The sequence below is a fragment of the Molothrus aeneus genome, chromosome 2 (genome assembly GCF_037042795.1).
Source record: "Molothrus aeneus isolate 106 chromosome 2, BPBGC_Maene_1.0, whole genome shotgun sequence".
Classification (NCBI taxonomy): domain Eukaryota; kingdom Metazoa; phylum Chordata; class Aves; order Passeriformes; family Icteridae; genus Molothrus; species Molothrus aeneus.
Genome location: NC_089647.1, coordinates 76,205,177 through 76,227,505, shown reverse-complemented (window position 1 = coordinate 76,227,505; position 22,329 = coordinate 76,205,177). Strand labels below are relative to the sequence as shown.

At 37.3% G+C, this 22,329-nt stretch overlaps 1 protein-coding gene across 1 annotated transcript in view; it reads left to right on the top strand.

The window, feature by feature from the left end:
• Window positions 1-491: 491 nt before the first annotated feature.
• UGGT2 (UDP-glucose glycoprotein glucosyltransferase 2) overlaps window positions 492-22,329 on the top strand; it is a 75,145-nt gene continuing 53,307 nt past the window's right edge. The window contains exons 1-8 of the mRNA XM_066545114.1: window positions 492-652; window positions 2,590-2,672; window positions 9,839-9,969; window positions 11,103-11,215; window positions 15,256-15,430; window positions 17,440-17,536; window positions 18,600-18,681; window positions 20,729-20,829. Of these exons, the coding sequence (XP_066401211.1) occupies window positions 492-652; window positions 2,590-2,672; window positions 9,839-9,969; window positions 11,103-11,215; window positions 15,256-15,430; window positions 17,440-17,536; window positions 18,600-18,681; window positions 20,729-20,829 (943 nt within the window). The remainder of the gene's footprint in view (window positions 653-2,589; window positions 2,673-9,838; window positions 9,970-11,102; window positions 11,216-15,255; window positions 15,431-17,439; window positions 17,537-18,599; window positions 18,682-20,728; window positions 20,830-22,329) is intronic.

Below are 22,329 nucleotides of genomic sequence, written 5' to 3'. Positions count from 1 at the left end.
ATTTTACTACTGTTTGTAGTAAAGGCCGAGGGAGAGCAGCCCGCCAGGACACGGTCAGCGGGAGGTTGGGGGAGCGCCAGCGCAGATAGCTGCTGTCCTTGGACACGGCCATGTCCTTCCTGCAGCCACCGCCACCCAAGCCTAGGGCACCCTACGTAAATCACACGCTTGCACTAAACAACCCGAAACCTAAAAAAAAATTTAAAAATAACGGGATTGCCCGATGCCGGCAGATGGGCGGGGCCAGACGCGCCTCAGGGCAGAGACGGGCGGTACCGCCACTCCTGCGCTTGCGCACTCCTGGCGCCGCGTGTCACGGCGCCGGCCGCCCCCCTGTTTTTTTTCCATCAGCCGCTGATTGGCCTCCGCGCTGACCAATAGCGCAACGCCGAGGGCGCGGCGTAGCCAATAGGAGAGCGGCGTGGCTGTGCGGGCGGGGCGCGCGCCGGGCCAGTGCGGGGCTGGGCGTCCCCCGAGCGCCGCTGCTCCTCATGGCGGGCTGGGCGCCGCTGCTGCTGCGTGCGCTGCTGCTCGCCCTGCTGGGTGCCCGGCCGTGCCCCTGCGGCACCGCTCCGGCCTCCTCCTCCTCACAGCCCGTCACCGCTAGCCTGGCGGCGAAGTGGCCGGCGACCCCGCTGCTGCTGGAGGCGAGGTGCGTGCAGCCTCCTCCTCCTCTTCTTTCTCCTTCTGCTCCTCCTGCCAGCACCGCCCTGTCCCGGCTGTCTCCTGGGGAGCAGGAGGGCGGAGGGACCCCCTTTTCCCTCCGCTGAGCGGGAAGGAGGGCTGGCAGCGTTTCTCTCTGTCGAAGGGTGTGTTAAAGTAGTTTTTGGCTGTGAGGCTTAACTGCTTTCTCCCCTCGGAGAGTGTTGTGGACCGTGCTGGCAAGGCTCTCCCACGCTGTGAGGGAGCTGTACAAGCGTAAATTCGCATTTTCCCTGCTCAGGCGTTTTGCAGGTCGCTGGGTCAAGGATATGTAATGCCAATTACACCATCCCTGCCTTCCACTGGGTAACATCTTCGTCTGCCTCCAAGTAGTTTGCACGTTAATTAAGTGATCATAAAGATACTGGTGTAGATGTGAACATGTGAGAGTGAAACACGGTGAAATACTTTTAAAAGGTATTGTTAACTTGTAATCATAGCTTCAGCCTGGAGAAGAGGAGGCTTTGCGGTGGCCTAATTTCAGCCTCCTGAGGGGAGCCTACAAGAAAGATGGGGAAGGGAGCCTTTCTTACAAGGGCAGGCAGTGAGAGGATGAGGAGGAATGGCTTCAAACTGAGAGCAGGTTTAGACTAGATGTACAGAAGAAATCCTTTATTGTGAGGGTGGTGAGACACTGGAACAGGTTGCCCAGAGAAGTTGTGGATACTCCATCCCTGGCAGTGTTCAAGGCCAGGCTGGATGGGGCTCAGAGCAAACTGCTCAAGTGGGAGGTGTCCCTGCCCATAGCAGGGGATTGGAACCAGATGATCTTTAAGGTCCCTGCCAACCCAAACCACTCTGTGATTCACAATAGAAAGGGAAAATGTTTTCCAGTTTTAGATGCTTGTGGCTCCCCTGCCCATTTGGCTTAAATTTATTTTGTTTTTAAACTTATTGCTGCCGTTTGGAGAACACCCATGGAGGGTAGAACAGCAAGCTTCTATAATCAAAGGAGAGGCAAACTTCCAAAGTAAAGATTAGAAAACAATACAGTCATGCTAGCAAATGGAACTTTTTGGTAGACATAAGCAGGATGTTCCTGTAAGGAAAACCACAAACCTTAGAAATGTTACCTGTAAATCATAGAATGACAGGTAGGTTTGGGTTAGAAGGGACCTTAAATACTGTCTAGTTCCAACCCCCTTGCCATGGACAGGGACATTTTCCACTAGACCAGGTTGCTCAGAGCCCCATTCAACCTGGCCTTGAACACTGCCAGGGATGTGTCATCCTCACCTTCTCTGGGAAACCTGATCCAGTGCCTCACCACCCTTACAGTAAAGAATTTCTTACAGTAAAGAATTTCTTATGTATATCTAACCTAAATTTTGCCTCTTCCAGTTTGAAAAAAAAAGGAAGGGTGGTATTTAGTATAAAGTAAACCTTACCTTTTATGGTTTGTAAGGATTAACCCATGTTTGAAAGTGTTTCAAGGATTGACAGTCTCCCTCCATACAAAGGAGATGTCATTGATGAAAGCCTGTAATTTAATGAGAAACTATAGCCTGACAGAGAGGGTGTTCTTATTTGTATAGTTAGCTACTATTTAATAAAATCTGTGTACTGAATTGATTTAATGTATAAGTGTATATTGGAATATCTGTGGAAAAATAAAGTGAATGTTTTGGGGCTTTTCTTTAACAAGAGAATAGTCTGCATGCTTTACAGCTGTCATTGTTGAGTTTGGGTGATAGTACTCTGTTCAAAATATCTTTTGACCAAAATACAGCTCGGTTCAGTGTTTATGCTCTGGAGATGGTTGTTATTCATTGGATATCTAATGTTTGCTGATGGGTATTTATTATTTTGAACAACTCAAGGTTTTTTGCTGTGGTACATCTTTGGACAGAATCAACCTGTGGACAATTAATTTTTATTTTTAAACAGTGAATTTATTGCAGAAGATGGTAATGAGAAGTTTTGGCAGTTCTTGGAAACTGTGCGGGAATTGACAGTTTATAAGCAAGGAGGTAAGTTAAACAGCATGCTGGTTTTTATTATGTTATCTTGTGCTGTATTTAACTTTGAGACACAACACATTAATTAGTTCTAGGCAGATCAAGCCTGACTCTTCCATTATTGCTTACTGGGTAGGTTTCTTTCAGAAAGTTGTAGCATATTTTCCTCTAAGAGCAATACTTGTTTACAAAAAAAAAGGAAGACAAGATGGACTGAACTGCTCTTACAATATGAAACAGAAGTGTTAAGATAAAAGATACCTACCTGCTTACATGACTTGCCAAGAGCTTATAGGATATTGAGACTTCATGTTTTCTGTAAGATGGGTGCTTGCAGGGCAAAAAATCACAGAAATAACTAAAATGAGAATGCTAGGTAATGCTAAAGGAAAAATTTAAAGAATTACCAGAAAAGGTTTAATACTTTTACATAGCATGGAGACTGTTTTCTAGCATCAATACTGATGTTTTAGAATGAAGGTTTATCACTGACCAAATAGGACTAAAAAAGCCTTGCATGATTGGACAGAAGAATATTAAGTTTTTGGAAATTTGGGGAGAAGACCAAAGCATAAAATCCAGCAGAAGAAACATAAAAAGCATAAAAAACAAAAAACATAAAAAGCCACTCCAGAAGAAATGTTGGAGAGAAGTTTACAGAAATGTCCATGGTAATGAGAAATTGGGAGACTGATGGGGCTTTACACCAGGTTGGGCAGTATTAGACCTGCTTGGTAGGTCAACAGATGAACAAGGTGAAAAAGGCTTCAAAACAAGGTAAGGCTTCTTCATTCTGCTCTTTATTTACAGGACAGTACAACTCTTTAGGCATGAGTGCAAGCACCTAACACTGCCACTGGAAGGGACTTGAGGGGAATTGAATGTTAGATGAATAGTCATAAGCTAACAAATTGTAGAAAGATCATGTAGAAAATGACAGTGCGAAATGCAGGTACATGAAAAACGCTGTATATGGGAGAGAGAACTTGAGAAACACCATGTTTCAGCAATTGTGACTGACTGAATACAACTTAAAAATGTGCATCTGATAACATTATTTGAATGCTCAGCAGTGCCCCAAGCAGCCAGGAGACTTAAAGGATTACTAGGAAGGGAACAGGGACATGCATGGTAAACAAAATTTTGCTGCTCTTGATTCCATGATGTGCTTTTATACTGAGTAAAATGTGATGGTTGACTTTACTGTCTCCCTCTGTTTTCCTCATTGTTTCTTTAGGATGGAAAAAGTACAAGCAGAAAATGTAGAAAGAGCTGTGATTTTAATTATAGAGTATCAACTGAGAAAATGAAAAAAAGGACCCAAAAATTACTGTGAGGTTAATATCCTAAGGTCAGGACTATATGCAAAACCAGAGAGAGTCACTGAGAACAAAATGCCCAGGTGGTGAATGCTGCTAAAAGCCATCCTGTACAAGGCATGGGGACATGGAAAATGGAAGTAGGTGCAGAATTTGACCTGTGGTCAGCTGCTAGTAGCATTTGTTGTGGCAAGTGCTGTTGACTAATGCTGTTTAAGGTCTTTTTCAGCCCACAGGACAGTGGCACATGTTACACTCTCCACAAGGTTGGGAATGACTCAAAACTGGGAGGAGAATGTGGAAGGTAGGACTGTAATTAGAGGGACCTTGGCAGACTGGAGAGACAGGCCAACAGAAACAGCAAAGGCACTTTACAGACTCCCTGCACCCTGCATGTGGGCTGGAATAATCTCATCAACTGCATAATCTTGGTGCTGATTGACTAGAACTGGTTTTTTGAGAGACAGAATGGGGATCCTTGCAAGCAGTGAGAAGGCCAGCTACATGCCAGGTTGCAGCAGCAAGAGGGTAGCCAACAAGTCAAAGTGTTTGTTCCACTGTATGAGGCACTTGTAAGACTGAATCTGGAGTACTGGGGCCATGCTGGGGCTCCCTGTGAAAAGAAAAGAAAGACAAGAGTCCATCATTGGAGCAAATCTAGGAGAGGATCTCTGCAGTGCTTAGGGAGGTGGAGACTTCTGAGGAAAGGCTGAGAGAGCTGTGAATGAACCTGAGAAAAGAAGGAGTAAGGAGAGACCTCGTATCTGCAGTTTCCGAATAGGGAAATGTGCAAAGGAAGTGGAACCAGGCCCTTCCTGAAGGTACACAGCAGTATGAAAAAAAACAAGTGCAGAAGTTGAATCGTGGAAGTTGTGGTTAGATATTAGAGGAAATGTTTCTGCTGTGGGATTGGGTAAACACTGAAACACTGCTCCAGGAGGCTCTGGAATCTATTAATTCAGATAATTCAAAATTCTACTGCATGAGACCTTGAGCAACCTAGGCAAGCCTTGAAGTTATATCTCTGAGTAACAGGTTGGATAAGGTGACCTCCAGAAGTCACTTTTAACTTACTCTTTTTTTTTCTAGGAGTGGTTTAGATGCAGTTGGTATTGCCTTGAGATAAGACTGCTGTATTAGATGATGTGTCAGGGGTTTTCTATCAGTCATCTCTTTTTTGCTTGTTTAGACACACTTTCCAAGGGGTTTGAAGCTTTAATGACATTTATTATTAGTGACACAGATGTCTGTTGAAATTAGCTGTTAGTTAAATACCTACTTCACCTGGATAAATTTTTTCTGTGATTGAGAATAAATTCTGTGATTAAGAATAAATAAATTACAGTAGGATGATCTCCATGACCTATCATGCCAATGAACTGTTAGATGCTGGTAGTTGGCAACCTTGAGACTGTACTAAAATACTACTTTAATGAGGTATATTGAGTAGTTAATGTGTGTATTTATCTGTATGGCCAAAACACAGTAACACAGGAAATTTTGAGGTTCTGGCACCAAGGTGTTTTCCTAAAAGTTGAGTCGTAGTTGGGGTAGTCTTAATCCAAGGAAATGGATGCTCTTCATGAGCAGGAAGTCCACATTAGATGTTTACAAGAAGCTGCTTGGCTTGAGTCAAGAACCTGGTACTGCAAGGCTGCAGTGGCACAGTTTAGTGAGGTGTGTAATACATAACGTCTGAGGAGAAGTTGGTCCTCTCTTTGGTGTGGAATATGAGTTCTGTCCTAACTGCTGCATGTCAAGACAGATTGATGTAGAGGGATGGTCATGATGTCTTAAAACTGATGTAGCAACAACTGCTTCAGTAAATTAAAGCATCTGGCTGAAAAAGGATTGGTTGAGGCAATTGACTTTTCAGTTATTCTCCCAGTGATGCCAAGAGTAGACAGGATGAATAAACAGGAAATGAAAGCATTGTTTGTTTATTTTTCTAAGTAGAAACATTTTCATAAAAGCTAAAGAATTCCTAGATTTGAAGCTGAAAATCTGGATTTATAAAGGAATTCAATGATAGACTTGTATCCCAACATACAGTTTAATGTTTCAGAAGAGTTGTAAAGTGTTAAAGCTAGAAGGCAACTTAAAAAATCAAGTACTTGCTTTTTTTCTTCTAAATCCTCCCTTGAATTATTTTCAATCTGTTTTTTTTTTAAATAATTTCTCATTACTTGTTGTTTTAAATTTAGAATAATCAACATCTCTTGTTAATTGGCCAATTTAAAATATTTAGCATTTCTGAATTAGGTTTATTAATGATCTGTTTAGCTGTGATATTTGTAGCAGTTTAATGGATTTGGTAAGAATTATTTACATGGGATTTGGTGAAACATTTATTCTGGTGATGTATTTGGTGGTTTTAACTTTTTTCCTTTTTACTATGAACTCAAGTCAGCTTGGGCAGCATCTTGATTATACCATATGGAAAATATGAAAAGGTTGTTGGTGGGATACACTGTATTGAATTAATGTCTTCAGGGAACCTGGACAACTTATGTTGTTGCAACAAAATACGTTGCACTTAATGTGCAACATATTTTCTGCCAGGCTTGTGAAATACTAGGAAAGGCAGATGATCCTATTTTGGGCTGCAGGTATATTAAGAGAAATGAAAGCTGCAAAAATTTCATACTGATACCAGCACTTAAAAGACACTGAAGATGGCATTTTTAACTTGCTGCTGCTTTTTTATCCCTAAAGGTTAATTTGTGATCACTGAGGGAAAGTAAGTAGCCAGTTCCCTGCTGACTAATTATCACTTGAGTGTTTACTGTCTTTCCAAGTGCTTCAGTTTATATATTGAATTTTCAGCAGCCTCATAAATATATGTTAAAAACCAAAACAAAGCCAAAATGCAAACAAATTTTCTCTATGGAAGCAATTTTCTCTGGAAAAAAATGTAACTGTATATTTCATATAAACAACCCATCATGCAAATTGTTTTTTGCAATTTAGAAGACTAAACATTATTCACAACTAAATTAAAGAAATATTTTTTTGTGTATATAAACCTTAAAGATTCCAGAGGAATCAGTTTCACAAACTTATTTCTATACTAATAATGCAATAAAATAAAGTATTCCCTCTTTACTGGCATCTTGCTTGGATGGCACAGAGATTTGACTGGCCAGTGATTGCCTGAACTGCTGTTACCTGAGATCTCTAATTCCCTAGCTGATCTGTGGATCCAGATATTTGTATCTATGCACTTGGAACAATCCTCATCCATCCATCCCACCAAGTACTTATTCTGGCACACTGTGTTCTTCTGATTAATTATGTTCCTTACATTTACTCCCCTTACCTCCTGTGCCTCAGTACTTTGACTTCTCTTGTGGGTTACCAGCATATATTCAGGTTAACTTTGTGCTGTGTGTGCATGAGGCCTGAGGACCTGTGCTATAATACTTTTCTTATGTTTTGTGACTGCCCTGGTTGTCTCTTTTAATTATGTTTAACTTGCCTGTGATAAAAGATACTGCTGTAAATTGTGGATAGGAAATGTCAGCATTTAAATGTGAGTTTGCTTCGCTGGCTGTTCAGTTCTTGCTTTAGTCAATCTAATCAATTTGGTTACAGGAGTAGTTGAGAGTTTTTCAGCAGACAAATTAAGGCATCTTCAGAGTGAGCTTTTCAGCTCTTGTTGGCCACTAGGCTATATTTCACATGGCTAGGATGAAAGTTTGCAGATGTGAAGTTCATACATGTGCCTTCAGATGTCTGCAGTCTGGAGCTGTATCCTGTTTATGTGGTCTCTTATTTACTTTTAAATTGACTTTGTTAATTATTTAGTAGTAATATGCTGTCATGCAGGATTTTATAAGCAGAAGAATCTGGTTCTTTGTGATTGCCTGTAACAAAATAGGAAATTTACTATGATTTGTACTCTTTTGGCGATGTTAAAATGAGCTTGGAGGGCAGGTAGTATCAAATTTAAAGGATTTGGTACTATGTGAAAATAATTTGCAATGCTCAAACCATAGTTCTAATTAACTGAAATTAGCTCAATTGATTAGAGCATGGTGCTAATAACACCAAGATCACAGGTTCAATCCATGTACAGGCTTTAAGAGTCCACTTAAGTTCACTGTAGTGTTGAAATTGAGGATCCTTGTGAGTTCCTTTCATGTCAGAATATTCTGTGTGATTCTGTGTGTGTAATAAACTCTAAAAATTTGGTTTGCATTTGGCATAGATTCATGTATCTTGGTGAAGTTCAAAGTACAATTATATTTTAAGTGAAGACAACAGTGTTAATAGAAGTTGGAGTAGTAGGAGTGGATGATTTAATAGATCCCTGTCAATGTTGTACAGTCCTTTTAGAACGCAGAATAAAAAAATCCTTTTTTTTTACTTATTGAAATCATAGTAGTCATAATCGTCTTCCAGGAAAAAAATGTCAGCTGTTTTAAATACACCAGTGAAAGCATAGATAAAATTAGTAAACAAAAAAATTAAAGACTTGTGGTAAAAATATTTTGAGATAGTATCTTTAGAATTACATATTTAATGGCTCTTCATTGTCTTTAGTAGGATGTTATTTAGGCCAAGTGGAAAGGCAGGAATTTTGGGTTTAATTTTATTTTTGTGGAGATAATTTGAAGAAAATTGGAAAATACAGTTATTGAAAAAAAGTTTCAATCTGGAAGGATTTGTTGCTTCCAAATTTTTATATTCAATGTTTTGAATGTGTGAAGCCAAATTCATCTCATTTCGAATCATAGAATGATTAAGGTTGGAAAAGCCCTCCAAGGCTGAGTCCAGCCTTTCACTGATGGCCACTCTCAGTTAAATCATAGCACCAAGTGCCACGTCTAGTCACTTATTGAACACCTCCAGGGATGGTGACTGCACCACCTCCCTGAGCATCCTGTTCCAATGCTCAACCACCCTTTCAGTGAAAGAATTCTTCCTGATGTCCTACTAGGAAGAAAATTACCTCTACCTCTGCTGAAACCAGGACATCACATATACTTCATTGGAAGGAGCTTTCTTGAAATGCAGATTATGTACTTTTCTAATATAAGTGGTTTGTTCTAGTGAATTACAGCCAACTCAGCTTTTCTAAATAATGAGTTTTAAGGAGGAGAAGGCAGAAAGAAGGTACTAAAGGCTTTAAGAGCAAAAGAAGATTTTTTTTTTTTTTTTTCCAACTACGACAGGGTTGTAAAGAGGAAAATGAGAGGATAGAAGCTGCTTAGTTATGAAAATTGAGTTTGCCTGTAGAATGAGAATTGAAGGTTAATTATTTTCAAACCAATGTTCTGTATTATCACTTTTGTCATTCCCAGGCACCATCCACTTACCTTCTTGCTCAGAGTCCTAATTTTGACTTTGAAAATACAAGATATACAGGGAGCGAGGAAGCTACTTCACATGTTGTATCCATTCTCATACTCTTGTTTATCATATATTTTTAAGGAAGAAATAGAGTATGTGAGAGTAGCCCAAAGAATGACACCTTCAGAAGATTTTTATTTATGTATCTTGCATGGTTGGAGTGTTTCAAAACTAAATGTTAGGAAATTATTTGTAAAATAATGCTCTATTCAGGCCTTTCCACATAGATTTTTTGAGTGGGTTTTTTATTGCTGAAAATAATTTCAATATTCACTAGTGCTATTGAGCTCTCTTTTGTTGGGGTTTGGTTTTTTTTTTGGTGTTATTAGGCCTCTGGATTCGTAGGAAAGAAAACAGTTATTAGTGAACAACACTGAAGACTTTTGAATGCCAAGCTGCACTGGCATTAATGCTTGCTTATTATGTAGTGTAGGTAGATATGCCACATCATTTAGTGCTAAATACTAAAAGTTTGTCTTGTCTTTTTTTTTCTCTCTTTGACAGATTCAGAGTACTCCTATTACAATTTAATCTTGAAGAAAGCAGGACAATTTTTATCCAATTTGCAAATCAATCTGTTGAAGTTTGCACTTTCCATACGGGCTTACTCTCCAACTGTTCAGATGTTTCAGCAGGTGACAGTATTGCGTGATATATTTGGTACATGATTGAATGAGGTATTTTGGCTAAACAATGTTCATTGTTACAATTCAGTAAAATATATGCCAGTATTATTTGGAATCAAACGTGATAAAGGTGATGCTTTATAAGCTGGTTATATTGGCAGGAACAAATATTCATGTTCAATTGTATGGATACCATTCCCTTCAGGGTAGATTTTTTTTTTGCAGTTGTTAATTTTTTGAAAAATCAGGTCATGGGGATTTTTTGCATTGCTTCAAATAATGCTGTGGGAATTCAGACATTTCCAGAGTAGGTCATTTCCTGTAACTTCAAGTAATTTATATTTGCTATTTAGTGGATTTCTCATCTTTCTCATTGTTTTAGTATGTAAAAAGTTGAAAAATTAGGAAAACTGCCTTTATTAATGAAAAAGTGAGAGGACATAAATTCACTGTGCCTCTAAACCTAAAATTGCTACTCCTCCTTTTGGTAATGCCACCTTTAGGATGAGGTGCAAAGTCCATGTTTCTGAAAGGTAATAAGCTGTAATAAAGTTTGGGAGTTTTGCAGGTGTTCTCTGGAGGAATATCATAATCTCAGACTCATGTCTCTTTGTTTTTACCTTTCAGCTGGTGAATCCAGACTCACTGACATGCAGTCACATGATTCCACTTCATATTGGAATAGCTGAGTAGAGTTTAAAAAAAAAGGCAGGGGATGGGAAAGAGAGAATATCAAAAATTGACATTATTTGTTTGGCATTTATTGGTTTAGAAGTCTAATCTTGGGATTTTAACGTGATTGCTCATAGCAACCAAAGTTAAAAGTATCTCAGAGTGAGAATCGCAGGCTGTGATTTTAGCTTGTGGAGATGATTTCTCAGTCCTGGCTTTACAGAACATAAATTTACTTTTCATTTTCTGGAGTATGACTGCATTTAATAGACTACACCTCACAAAGGTTATAGGGTTTTAATCTTTTAATTTTTTTCTTTTTTTTTCTTTTCCCCCCACATGTACCCACTTTTGAACGGGCTTAATTAGAAACACAGCTTAATGGCAGCTGTTGAGTTATTTTAATCAAAGGGATGTGAGTTTAAGTGCAATCAGAGCATTCTGGTTGAGTATAATTGTTGAAATATTAGATTGCAGCTGATGAACCTCCACCAGAAGGCTGCCGTGCGTTTGTGGTTATCCATGAGAAGCACACCTGTAAGACTAATGAAATAAAAAAGCTGCTGAAGAAGGCTACTAAGAGGTAAATATAATGATCTGGTTTAAGAGGAAAAATAGATTACTAAGGAGCTTAATATTAGTAGAGTTCATCAGTTATGAATCAAAGTAGAGTAGGTTTTAAAATAAAATAATGGGGGAATAGCCAGGTTTAAGTTACAGTGTGCTTTTCTATAGAAACTTAGAGTTTCACATACCTGACACAGGTCTGTCAGCAGGGTACTTTATAGTCAGTGTCACTGCAGTTGATGTTGTCTGGGATGCAAGGGCTTGGCACAGGAGTAGAAGTAGTAGTACTCAAAAGTAGTTGAGTCTACCTCATAGACAGGGCATAGAAAGGCATAACCCTTCCTCACCTCTTCCTGGATTTTCTTTATATCAGCACTTTCCGCAGGTTTTGTCCTGTGGTAACTAACATCAGTCCAGAATTAATTTGAGCTCTGAAATAAAATGTGTAGAACCTATCAAAATACCAGTAACAGAATAATGAAAGTGTAATGTTTAATCTAAATTTTAAAAAAAGCTGTTATTTTTGTGGTTTTTTAAGACCTCTGTGTAATTTTTTTTTCTTTTTTCCCTCCCTGCAATGGTCACCATGATATACATTAGTGTTCATACCCTCAGCCATTTCATGGAGATATGCTGAAAGATTATTTAGTAGGGTATATTTATTGAATTTTGCTTTCTGTCAAATATAAATTGGGGAGAGGAACCCTGAAAACGTATAAATTTGTTTCTTTCAGGGTTGGTTGCTTCTGAAAATAATTTTGTATTCTACAGGTGTGATTTGTGGTGTATTCTAAGTCCCTTGATACAATTACAACTTACTAAATCATTGTCTTTTGTTTATTCAATAGCCAAGGTTTCTGTAAAAACAACTCACTGTCTACTTTGCAGTGTCACATTTTTACCAATTATATTCTTCTAAAAAATAATAGTGTCTAAAAATGTCTTTTTTTCCTAGATAAAAGCCAAAAAATACTACAGATATTTTTATATGTTGTTGAATTCTTGTGGCCATATATTAAGGCATCATGAGACCATAACATTTTATTGCAATGTCTGAATATAGTAAACTTCTAAAGCAATTAACTGGATTCAGCACATTCTCCTCTCTGGAGATATTATTTCCAAATTTACAAAATTCTGGAAAATCACAACAATAAACAATGGAATCCTGAATTATTTAGAATTGAGAGAGTTAGACTTGTCTTAATGAGAAATCATTAAGAATTTGCATCAAAACTGAAGTTTCTTTATTTGATTGGTCTTCTATTTTCAATAACTTAGCAGTTAGTCACATCACACCATTCAGAGTTGAAGGGACAAAATTTTCCCTCCTTCTCACTACCCCAAAAGTAGTTGTGTCACTCAAATATTTAGAGTACCTGAGCTAGACTCTGAGAAAAACATGTTCACATTCACATATTCAGGTAATTGTTCCCACTCTTAGTTCCCTTTGTTGCAGATGCTTCACCTGTGCTGATGATATTTAGGCTAGGTAATAATGATGGGGCTGTGCTCCTCTTTGTTTTCTACCAGGTGAACAAGTGATATAAGAGACAGTGTGCTGTGTCACAGCTGGTTGCTCTAAACCAGTCATTCTTTTTCTGTCTTTTCTTAGAAGAAAGAGATCTTTTTGATTTATTGATTATTTTTTTATTTCCAAGTATTTTCTTCTGTGTTCCTTTCTATGTCTTTTGTCTGTCATGACTCTTCAGTTCAGCCAGGCCAATTTAAGCTATGCTTTTAGTTGTTCACCATATTTGGATGAGGATGCTAGAAGTGTCCTGACTTTAGGGACTGATAATTTCAAATCTCACTGGAAGAGAAAGAAGAAGCTGCAGCATTCTTTTTGTGTGGATTCATCATCTCAACCCAACATTCAGGAAATCTCAGGCTCTTTGGACTAAGGAGAGCCCAAATATTCTGCATGTCAGGGTTGAGGTTTTGCTTCATTCAGTCCTTTATGCAACAGCGACTATGCAACAGCGATTATGTCTTTTGCATTTTCAGCCATCTTGCAATGGACTGTGTAGGTCTCATTTGAAATATTTTGTGTGGAGGTGCAATGGCTCCTGAGCTCAAGGGTTCTGGGCATGTCAAAGAACACATGGTTAAATGGTTGGGATTGCTTATCTTGCTAGCTGTCCAAAACACAACAGTAAAGTTTCTGGGGCTGTCGCTGTGAAGAGCAGAACCATTAACAGAAGTCACATTTTGCTCAAAACAATCAGTGCCTTACATTTGTCAGTACATGTTTGTTGTCTTCTATTCCTTTGTTTCTGCATCCTATCCTGGGTACTATCTAGACAAGCATATAGTTGCCTGTACTTCCCTAGTAACTGATTAGCAAGTGCTGAGCTCCACATCCATTTAATTTTTTTATAATTTTCTTTTCATCTGCCCAGTTGTTCTTCCTTGTCTTTCAGGAACCCTTCTTATGAGCATCTCTTATGGCAGGAAATTAATTACCTTTCAGTTCTAAGAGCAGGAGAATCAATTACTTGTCACTACTATTCAGTGTTGAAGAGAAACAAAGAACAGAGGCTTATCTTGGATTTACAAGGGCTGAACACTTCTCAACCCAAGGTCATTAGAGGAGCTCTGTGCAGTGTTATTTCATTGCAGCACTTAATGAACATGGAGCATGTTCATTGTGATATGAGACTGTCACTATTCAAGTCATGGCAGCATTCAGTCACCACCTTAGTTGGTTGAAGTAGAGTTAGTTAGAAAAGGAGAAGCTCACTTGGTTGAGGTTTTCTACTCTCTCCATGAAAGTAGTAGCTCTTTTCTCTGGTTATGAGAAGGAAGTTGCACAAGTCACATCCCACACATATGCTTTTATTGGGGCAAATCTGGAGCAGTTCTTCCACACAGGTTACTCATTCAAGAGACATTTCAGACTCCTGGATCTCACCTATTTGGTCTGCCTTGTCCTGTGATAGCAGTGGGGCCACTTGCCTGATATTTCTGTGACACCCAACTACCTGCACCCAAGTTAATTCTTAAAATGGGCCCCTCCTTTTATTTCTGCCTTACAAATGAGTCCTTGATTGCATACCTACCAAACTTACATAATAAACATACATGCTAAAACCCTGAGTAACCTCATACAGATTACTCCTGATTGAAGTGAGGGATTGCAGCACATTACCTCCAAAGGTTACCTTTGCAGTGTAAATGATTCCATGGTTTTTTACATTGAATATGTTCCAAAGATCTACATCAAGGAAACTGTGGTGTTCTGCTCACACCTTTTGAGTATGGCTCTTCAGTGAGTGTCTACCACACACAGTTCTGTACTGTGTGTTGAATTAGAGTTTCCTAGCTTGTCTTGGGCATGCTTAGAGACAGTTTACTGGTCTTTTGATTGTCAGTGCAAAGGCAGCTTTGAACAAGTGTGCTCATCAATAATTAGTACCTTGAGTGTATTACTCAATTATATCCTCTGTTACTTCTCCATCTTTCTCAGGTTTTATTCAGAAGATGTCTTTATTCATCTAAGAAACCATTGCAGCATAACTTTTCTAGTCCTGGTTTTCAATTAGGAGTGTAGGTAGGCAGTCAAAATTTGCAAAATTAGCTAAATTAACAGAGCCTGATGGTTTCAAAATAGTATAACCCCAGTTAGTTTCCAGGTGCATAGACAGCTTTCTCAAACTTCACAGAATCTCCCTCTGCTACTCTGTTACTCACTGATTGTTCTGTGCATCTCTGATAGATGTACTGTATCATTCAAATTAAAAGTTTCAAGCTGTTACTGATGCACAAAATCTCCCAAGTGCTATACTTTTCATATGCTTTGTGTTGTGATTTGATAAAATATATTTCAGTTATTTATAGCTGGTGCTGATTTTTCAGTTTCTTAAACTTATGAATTTGTTGTTCTGGGTTTGTTTGTGAGCAGTCATTATTTTGTGATGATTTTAACATGGCTTGTATAATTTTAGTGTATAAACACTTATTAGCTTTATTTTTTTAATTATGAAGTAGAAAAACTGCCACTGTTTTAGTAATTTTCTGACTTCATAATATCACCATTATCTATTTTAAAACCAGACCCAGGCCATATCTTTATAAGGTAGACCATAAATTCCCAGTTCTCAAAGAGGATGGCCCAGTGGTTATTCTGTATGCAGAAATGGGCACAAGAGACTTTGTCAAATTCCACAAGATTTTATCTGAGAAGGCACAAAAGGAGGAAATTGTTTATGTTCTCCGGCATTATGTTCAGGTATGCAATTCAAATCAACATTGTTTCAGTAAACATCAACATTTTGTCAGTAAACTGTTAGCATTCTGTCTTTGCTTTGCTTGCTTATTGACAAAACACTTTTTCTACGTTTATTTCTGCGTTTGCCTAAATTATGTGTAATACACATAATTTTCTAATCTTAGAAAATTTTCTAATATTAAAACTCTCTAGGTAAGTAATTCACCAAATACAAACTATGAAGCCAGGAAAGCATGGTAACATTCCCAATCCTGCATGCAAGCACTGATTGCATTACTGATCTTGAAATACTTCTTTTTTGATTTTGTACAGTGTTAGATCTCTGGTGAATCTTGGTGCAGCACACTGATCATATTAGTAACAAGAATTAGAAAAATGGAAAGTAGAATAGAGAATCGAACTGAGAAATTACTAATTATATTTTTTACATATTCTCCACATAATCTCATGTTCATTGAGATACAGCAGCATGGACTATCATGGCCAACATCATTGACCAGTTTAAAAATATTTGTTTTCCATAGTGTCACTATTTGAAACATTATGTTTCTGAATTCTTAACTTTTTTCCCCGACACAAAACAACAAAAATACCCGTACATAGAACTGTATTGTCTCCAGTTTTGATTATTGGAAGGCTTTTGTGATTTATATTCAAAGTACAGCTCTTAAATAGTGTGACTAATCTGAAAATAATCTGATGGAGTGAGAGGTTGCTGTGATTTTTGTAGACCAGGAATTTCAGGGAGCTGAGATACGTAGTTTGCAGATGAGTTTGAGTTGTTTGCTCACCGTAATGAAATAGAGAATTTGAGGAAACCAGTCTTGAATTCAAAGTTGTATGAGGTTTAGTTTGTAATGAACTTTGTTCTTTTATGCTTTTATTTCAATGAAATGCCTACTTGCATATTAAATGTCTCATTGCTCTGCCTGGCTTATGCCAGGTCTCCCCATGGTCTCCCCAATGGTCTCCCCAAATGCATGTTGTCTTTTTGCCTGCACCTTTTCTCTCTTCAGACCTCTCTTCCCTTCCTTCCTCACAACCTCCATTGGTTGTACCAACCTTCTTTGGTACATACTGTGATGGATTCTCCCTCCTTTTTTACATTAAATACCAGAAGAGGGAACATTGATAACAGAAGAGGTAGGGTCTTTCTGCTGTCTCTTTCTTTTTTTGACCAGTATCACTGAGACTACTTATGGAGTGCTCTCTGCTCCCTCTGCCTTTGCTTGGTGGATGGACAGAGAAGCCTCCCAGCCCTGCTGGGTTTTCACTTGTAGTCTGGAGGATTCTCAGTATAGAAAGGTTCTTAGAATTTTCAAGCTAAAGCTCAAAAGACTTTCAAGAAATCGCTGCTGTGCATGTGCAAATTGCATTTTGGAAAGGGGATTTGCATACATTTGGGTCAAATTAGGACATATATTCTGAAATAAGTATGTTTTGTGTAATTACCCTATTGAATGTCAAACTTCCACTCCAAAGTTAGAAGTACCTGTTGTTTGTTTTTATTAAGTAGCAACTTGTTTTTCTCAGTGAGACTTTAATACATTTTATTCATACTCCTTGCAGAAAGTGATTGTTTTACCAAACTTTTTTAAAGAGTAAGTCTAATGTAAAAATAGAGTGTTTCCTCTTAACATCCTGGAAGTCTGGCAACATTACAAAGAAATGAGTATCAGTTGAAAATGTGAATTGTGAGGCATCAGTAATTGTGTAGGGTGCTATGAGCTGTGCCTGTTATAGTCCCTGTTCTAGTATTGTGTAAAGACTACAATTTTGACCAGCTTTTCTGTGATTTGCAGGAGATAAAAGACATTGTCACCTTCTTTTACATGCCTTCTCAGTGGACTGTCAATATGCCTCACACTTTAAATTGAAAGATGAATTTAAGTAATGACTTAAATGTCATAACATTTTAAAGTTATAAAATATCTAATATTGTTAATCTCCTTTAAATACATCTTGTAAGTTATGTTTTTTTCTTCTGTTAAAATAATATTGTCAAGCAGAAACCAACTTCCAGGAAAATGTATTTATCTGGATATGGTGTGGAACTTGCAATAAAGAGTACAGAATATAAAGCAGTAGATGACACCCAGGTTAAAGGTATGTGGGTTTTTGAATTGATTTGATATCTTTCTGGAGATACTATTGAAATGCATTAAAATCTTCCGTTTGTAAAATATTTAGTCATTAATATTTTGAAGGTTATACTTAATTTCTGTCTACAGAAGGAAATCTCAGGTATTAGGAACTAAGAAGTCAAAATACATGAGAACATTTGTAAAGATCTGTGCTTAGGATACAGTTGATTTTCTAAACTCTAATTGCTGTTTTCTGTGGCTCTTCAAAACACAATCTGGTTTTCTTCCTCTCAGTAATTTTGAGATTGTTTACCTTTGTACTTCAGTTACTAGGATTGTTGGCATCACTCGTGGTCTAATGGCTACAGTATCTACACATTAGTGTTTCAGGGCTGAGGAGACTGAATTTTTTTTTCTGAATTTCTCTGGAAATACAGTCTTCTGTAGAAAAGATGTAGAATGGAATATAGAATTTGGACTAGTGCATATTACAATGTATTTCAATAAGACATTTACTATAGAAAGTGCTAACTACAGCATGGGGACACAGAGAAATTACTTTGCAGGGACATTCACAAGATAACAGGAAAGTTAACTCTCTTTCGTAAGACTAAGGTTTAATGACCTTTGAGTCATGTCAAAAAATAGTTCAGTTTTTTTAAAGGGGAAGAAGCTGATCTACAATTTACCTTGAATGCCAGCTGGAGATTCAAATGCTTTAAGGTCATCAGGCTTTTCAAGTGTAAATTTGGTAGTAGTTGACTGATGAGAGTTACACCTTATCATTTAATCAAACTGAGAAATGGCTGTTTTGTGACGTGAACTGTTAAACCACACCTATTTAATTTTATATAGAAATTGTTACCACTGAATGAATTATATTAAAAATTAATTTTGATGTGGCAAAGTTCTGTAGAGTAATTAATTTGGATGCCAAAATATGTAAGTATAAATTTAATTAAAACTACATGTTAGAATGACAACTTTGTGATTGTATGTTTCTATTAACTGTTTTATAATTCATGAAAACATAATACTACAATAACTTTCTTGGCTTATATTGTCTACATGTGTTATGTATTCAGGAGCAAATGAGACAAAAGAAGAGGAAGATGAGGAAGAGGAGGAGGAAAGTGATGTCCAAGGATTTCTCTTTGGCAAATTAAAGTGAGTTGATAGAAGTTATAATTAAATTTTTACATTTGTTTCTGGAACCTCAACCACTTGGGTTTTTTTAATAGAATAATTGAGATTTATGTTGAAAATTACTTCATTTGGTGGAAATTATGATTTTTTTTATTTTTTATGTCTTGTGAACATAAAGATGCAACGATTTTTTATTCTGTTATTTTCAATGTATTGCTTTTAGTTTTCTAATTATCTTAGAATGTATACAGTAAACTTTTTAAATTAAAAATGTCTGCCTGGGTAACACTAACAAAAACTTAGAACATTTTGATTTCACATTTGTTACATAATTAGAATTAAAATGTTGTTTTCAAAATGCAAGAGTAGCACAAAAAATCCAAACACAAGTGCTGTATCTCCACAAGGTGTTTTTAAGAAGGACAGTAATGGATTTCATAGAGTTAAGGAGTGATACTTCTAGGAAGATGGGCTTATTATAGATACCATCTCATTCTGGAGTTAGTATTCTCTTCCATCAGGAACTCTTATCTCCAAGCTGCAGTCTGTTAAATGAAATTGAATGTTACCCTACTTAGCACTCCTTCCAGACCTCAGCTGGATTCATTTTGTGGTATCAGTCATCCAAAGTGCTTCCCTTTTCCTGTAACAGATCCATGTCATGGATCTTAAATTTTTTTCTTCAGCAAAATTCCTCGAGGATGTGGGTCTTCTCTAGATGTCATTCTCTTATTATTTAAAACAAGAAGTAAACTTGTTTGTAAATATTGTCACTAAACTCTGTAAATCTCAGAGTTCAGAGCTGCTAATTCTGTCTAAATTCTTGAGAGCCCATCCCCTCCCTTCCTGCCTTTTTGTTCTCTAACATGTTGAGGTAAAAGTGCACTCAGATCTTGAGGCTTCCCTGTTGTTTCACCTATATGTTTGAGATTCTGCACAGCAGGTAATACCAAATGCTTATGCCATATCTTTATCTGAGCTTTTTTTTCTTCTTGTGTTTTGCTAGGTTTAGCTATACTTAGTCTCTTGATTCTCCACTGGGACTGATTTGTGAAGCTGTCAGATAATTCTATCTTTTTGACATTGTTTCTAGATTCATTGGGGTTTTTTTCCTCTTCTCCTTTTCATACAGTAGGTGAAATAGATGTTTCAGTAGTCTGTAAATTGTCCCTCTGTTACAGCCATGTCAAAAGTTTTACTTTTCTCAGCTGTGAAATAGTTATGAATGTAAGCAGAAGACATAAAATGTTTAGAAATTTAATGGAGAATTTTTTCAAGCATATCTTATAGCAGGCTCTGAAATATTTGTCCTCAAAACTTTTTTACCTACCTATTATGTTCTCAAAACAAATAGCTAAGCTTTTGTGTACCATGTTCTTTAGCTCTGACAGATGATTTGTGTGCTCAGTAGATTGATTTTGTCAGTGCTGTCAGTTTATAAAACATGTTCTCAACTTTGTATTGCCTATACTTCTTGTAGTTAATGCCACAAAAAGTGCATTCAGTTACAGTCAATGTATAGTACAGTTGAGTTATTTATACATCATCCCATAGTGAGCTAAATAAACAGTTACCTGTATGGCATGTTAATACTATTCCATCTTTGACTTCATTTATTCCATCTACATTTATGTGGCAGGTTTTGAGACACATCTCTACAAAATAAGTGAACTCCTGGTATTCAGTAAGAATTTCCTTACAGGGAGAGTTGTCAAGTATTGGGACAGGCTGGCCAGGAGGGTGGTTGAGTTGCCATGCCTGGGTAGATGGGGCACTTCGGGATATAGTTTGGTGGTGGACTTGACAGTGCTGCCCTAATGGTTGGACTTAAGGACCTCGGAGTTCCTTTCTGACCTAAATGATTCTGTAATTCTCTTTAACTGGGGTTTAGCCCTCAGAAATCACCTTTCTCACCCAAAAATCCATATTTTTGTTTCAATAATGAATTACAGTTCATTCTTGGTTGTTATCCTAAGAACACAGTGTTAGCTGTGAGCAGTACTGTGGATAAGAGCAGACATTGATGGATGTAATTGATTCTTTTTTGTAATAAAATGTTTTACTGTAGACGGATGCATCCTGATCTGAAAAACAATCTCATGGAGTTTAAAAAACATCTAATTGAAACTACTAACAACATGGAACCGCTGAAGGTTTGGGAGATGCAGGGTATGTATTGAATTTTATTTTTAATTAACACAATACTCTATTTAATGTTTCTTTTGTTATTTTAATGTATTGACATTATGATAAAAGCTTTTTTTTAAAAGAAGAGACATAATAAAAAACCCCTAATACCTTAAGTATTTAAAAGGCATGTTCTGAAACCTTGTATTGCATGCTAGAAATTCAAGGAACATTGAAGTAATTTTACAAGATGGAAAGATATATTACCTGTTTTTCTGCCTTATGTATCATCTCAGGTATTAAAACTTGTTTTAGATACTTTTTTTAGAGGTCTGGCAAAAGATATAATTTTGACATGACTGCTAGGTTAGGATGAAATACATGTCAGGACAGCTTGTTTCCTTTAATTTATAAATTTTATCAGTATACTGGAGTTCACATCGGTGCCTTTTTAAAATATAATATCAAGTGGAAGAAAATGCTTTTGGAAGCTTTCCTGTAGAAAAGGAAAACAAATGCATTGATTGCTAAATCTTATGTGTTGGTGACTTGCAGGACGCTCAGTAGCTTGAACTAAATATAAATCTCTCATAAAATGTCACAATATTCAAGTTTATGCAAGTAAATTTTCCCTCTTACGGTCTTCAGCTTTAGAGGACAACCTGATCAAAATTAGTTTGCCTATATATTAGTGCAGTGAAGGAGACTGAGCAATTATCTGAGCCTGAGTTTCTTTTGGGACCCTGATCTTACAGAGCTTGCTAGCAATGTCCAGTCTGATATTAGCTGTGTGAGATAATCGTAGTTCATGTGCAATCCTTTATCAGTGAAGTTCAACTGCAGGATTTATCTTTGTCCAAAATTAAAAACTATTGAAAAATATTGCTTTAAAGTTCTCTTGAGATATCGACTTTGGAAAATAAATTGGAAAAGAAAATAATGGGTTGGACTATTTTTCTTTTTGTGTGTGATTGGATGCCACTTGGCTGATATTAAAGCTGAAGCAGCCATGAAACTTCAATCACTTTAATGTCTACCTTCAAAAGGCAGTACAACATCTCTGTTTAGTGGTAGTCTTTTCTGTGGTGTTATGGCTACATATATAAAAAAGGAAACTGGTGCTGCTCCCCAAAGAACCAGTTCTTAGTGTTGAGTAGTTAAGTGTTGGGATGCTGTTAATTTATGTCAGGAAGACTTGTATTGGCTTATGGTGCAGGATCTTCAGTCTTCAGCCCCCACATTTTTTGGTGCAGTTTTTTGATACCCTTACTGCTGACATGACAGGGTGCTTTCTCTAGATCGTTCTTAATGACTAATTACAGTGGCTGAATTAATGGCTCAGCTTCTCTCTGATTTCCTTTAATTAGCTTCAAAGTAAAAATCTAGCTAAATTTAAGCAAAACTACTTCAGGTATAGGGCACACTTCTATTTATAAATGAACCTAAACACCATTCAAGAGTTGTCTTTCAAGAGCTTTTATATTTTAGGTAAGTAATTTGTAAGTACTTTTTGCTCAAGGTGCCTTACACAGCACTCAGCTG